Here is a 2,102-nt window from a genome sequence, read left to right as displayed (position 1 = left end):
TTGCACAGAGCACAGCGCTGCTGCAATGCATCCCCGGTGCATGCATTGGCTTTGCACGGAGCACAGCGCTGCTGCAATGCATCCTCGGTGCGTGCATTGGCCTTGCACAGAGCACAGCGCTGCTGCAATACATCCTTGGTGCATGCATTGGCTCTGCACGGAGCACAGCGCTGCTGCAATGCATCCCCGGTGCATGCATTGGCTTTGCACAGAGCACAGCGCTGCTGCAACGCATCCTTGGTGCATGCATTGGATTTGCACAGAGCACAGCGCTGCTGCAATGCATCCTCGGTGCATGCATTGGCTCTGCACGGAGCACAGCGCTGCTGCAATGCATCCTCAGTGCATGCATTGGCTTTGCATGGAGCGTGCTGCTGCTGCAATGCATCCTTGGTGCATGCATTGGCCTTGCATGGAGCACGGTGCTGCTGCAATGCATCCTCGGTGCATGCATTGGCTTTGCATGGAGCGTGCTGCTGCTGCAATGCATCCTTGGTGCATGCATTGGCCTTGCACAGAGCGCAGTGCTGCTGCAAGGCATGGCTGGTGAGCAAGGTGACCTTGCAAAGAGCACAATGTTTCTGCAACACACGCATGGTGCATTTAGTGCCCTTGTAAGGTGCATGGTGTTGGTGCAGCCCATGCATGGTGCATGTTGTTCCCTTGTAGGGTGCACGATGTTGCTGCAACCCATGCATGGTGCAGCCCAGTGCCCACCCCTGCAGCGCAGCACCCAGCGCTGTGTTATTGGTGCTTGGAGTCACAAAGCCCCTTTACTGATGCCCGCTATGGGGCTGCCCCATATCCAACCTCACCCCCACCCCCCCATCTCCCCATACAGGACCCCCATCCCCCTCCCATCCCCACTGCACCAACGCACTGAGGTTGCACTGAGCCCCCCCAATCCAAACCCACATTGAGACGACCCATATGTGTGTGCACACCACCTTTATTGCCCCACAACCACCCCAAACCCCCTTCACCTGCCCCATATCTCCCACAGCCCCACAGCCCCATAAGCTCCAGAGCCACCCCACGTCCCCAATGCTGGGTTCGATGCTGCCCTGCTGTCCCATTGGTGCCTATAGGAAGTAATTGGGGCTGGTGCCTATAGGAAGTAATTGGGGCCGGTGCCTATAGGAAATAAGCCATGTTCTCTGGGCTGAGCGGTGCCTGGATGTCCAGCTTGCGGGCCTTGCTGTCCTTGTCCACGATCTCCAGGCGCAGGGTGGGCGCTTTGCTCTTGCTCTGCCCCTCTCCCATCTCGGAGCTCTCTTTGCTCTTCAGCAGCTGCTTGTCCGAGTCCTCCACGGCCACGCGCAGGGTGCAGCCCCGCGGCAGCAGGTCCTGCTCGTAGGCGGCCGCCAGCTGGTTGACCACGCGACGCTCCACCTGGATGGGAACATGAGCAGCTCTGATCACACCCACAGCACCCATGGGGGCACCCATCCATAGGGGGGACAGCAGCACCGACCTATTGGTGCTACATACCATGATCGGCCCTTGGGACCCATGGGTGCACCCTCTTCCATTGCAAGGACACCAGCACGGAGCTACCGTTGATATTCCACCCCATTATTGGCCCTAGGAACCCATGGNTTGGGACCCATGGGTGCACCCTCTTCCATTGCAAGGACACCAGCACGGAGCTACCGTTGATATTCCACCCCATTATTGGCCCTAGGAACCCATGGGTGCACCCATCCATGGGACAGACACAAGCATGGACCCACCCTTGACCCTCCAATCAATGTTTGGCCCTTGGGACCCATGGGAGCCCCCTCTTCCATGGGATGGACACCAACGTGGACCCATTGGTGCTCCACCCCATGTTTGGCCTTTGGGACCCATGGGTGCTCCCTCTTCCAAGTGATAGACACCAGCACGGAGCCACCATTGATATTCCACCCCATGTTTGGCCCTTGGGACCCATGGGTGCCCCCTCTTCCATGGGACAGACACAAGCATGGACCTACCGTTGATCCTCCAATCAATGTTTGGCCCTAGGGACCCATGGGTGCGCATGTGCCCTTGAGACCCATGGGTGCACCCATCCATGGGAGGGACAGCAGCACGGACCTATCGGTGCTACACACCATCAT

General features: G+C 58.7%; 1 protein-coding gene across 1 annotated transcript in view; it reads right to left on the bottom strand.

The window, feature by feature from the left end:
* Nucleotides 1-931: 931 nt before the first annotated feature.
* The window catches only part of CLPB (caseinolytic mitochondrial matrix peptidase chaperone subunit B), a 61,316-nt gene continuing 60,145 nt past the window's right edge, over nt 932-2,102 (bottom strand). Inside the window, exon 16 of the mRNA XM_015850662.2 lies at nt 932-1,392. Within this exon, the coding sequence (XP_015706148.1) occupies nt 1,135-1,392 (258 nt within the window). The 3' untranslated portion in view covers nt 932-1,134. The remainder of the gene's footprint in view (nt 1,393-2,102) is intronic.

Source organism: Coturnix japonica, unplaced genomic scaffold, assembly GCF_001577835.2.
Source record: "Coturnix japonica isolate 7356 unplaced genomic scaffold, Coturnix japonica 2.1 chrUnrandom505, whole genome shotgun sequence".
Classification (NCBI taxonomy): Eukaryota; Metazoa; Chordata; class Aves; order Galliformes; family Phasianidae; genus Coturnix; species Coturnix japonica.
Note: the sequence above shows the minus strand (reverse complement) of the source record. Positions and strands in the feature narration are given on the sequence as shown.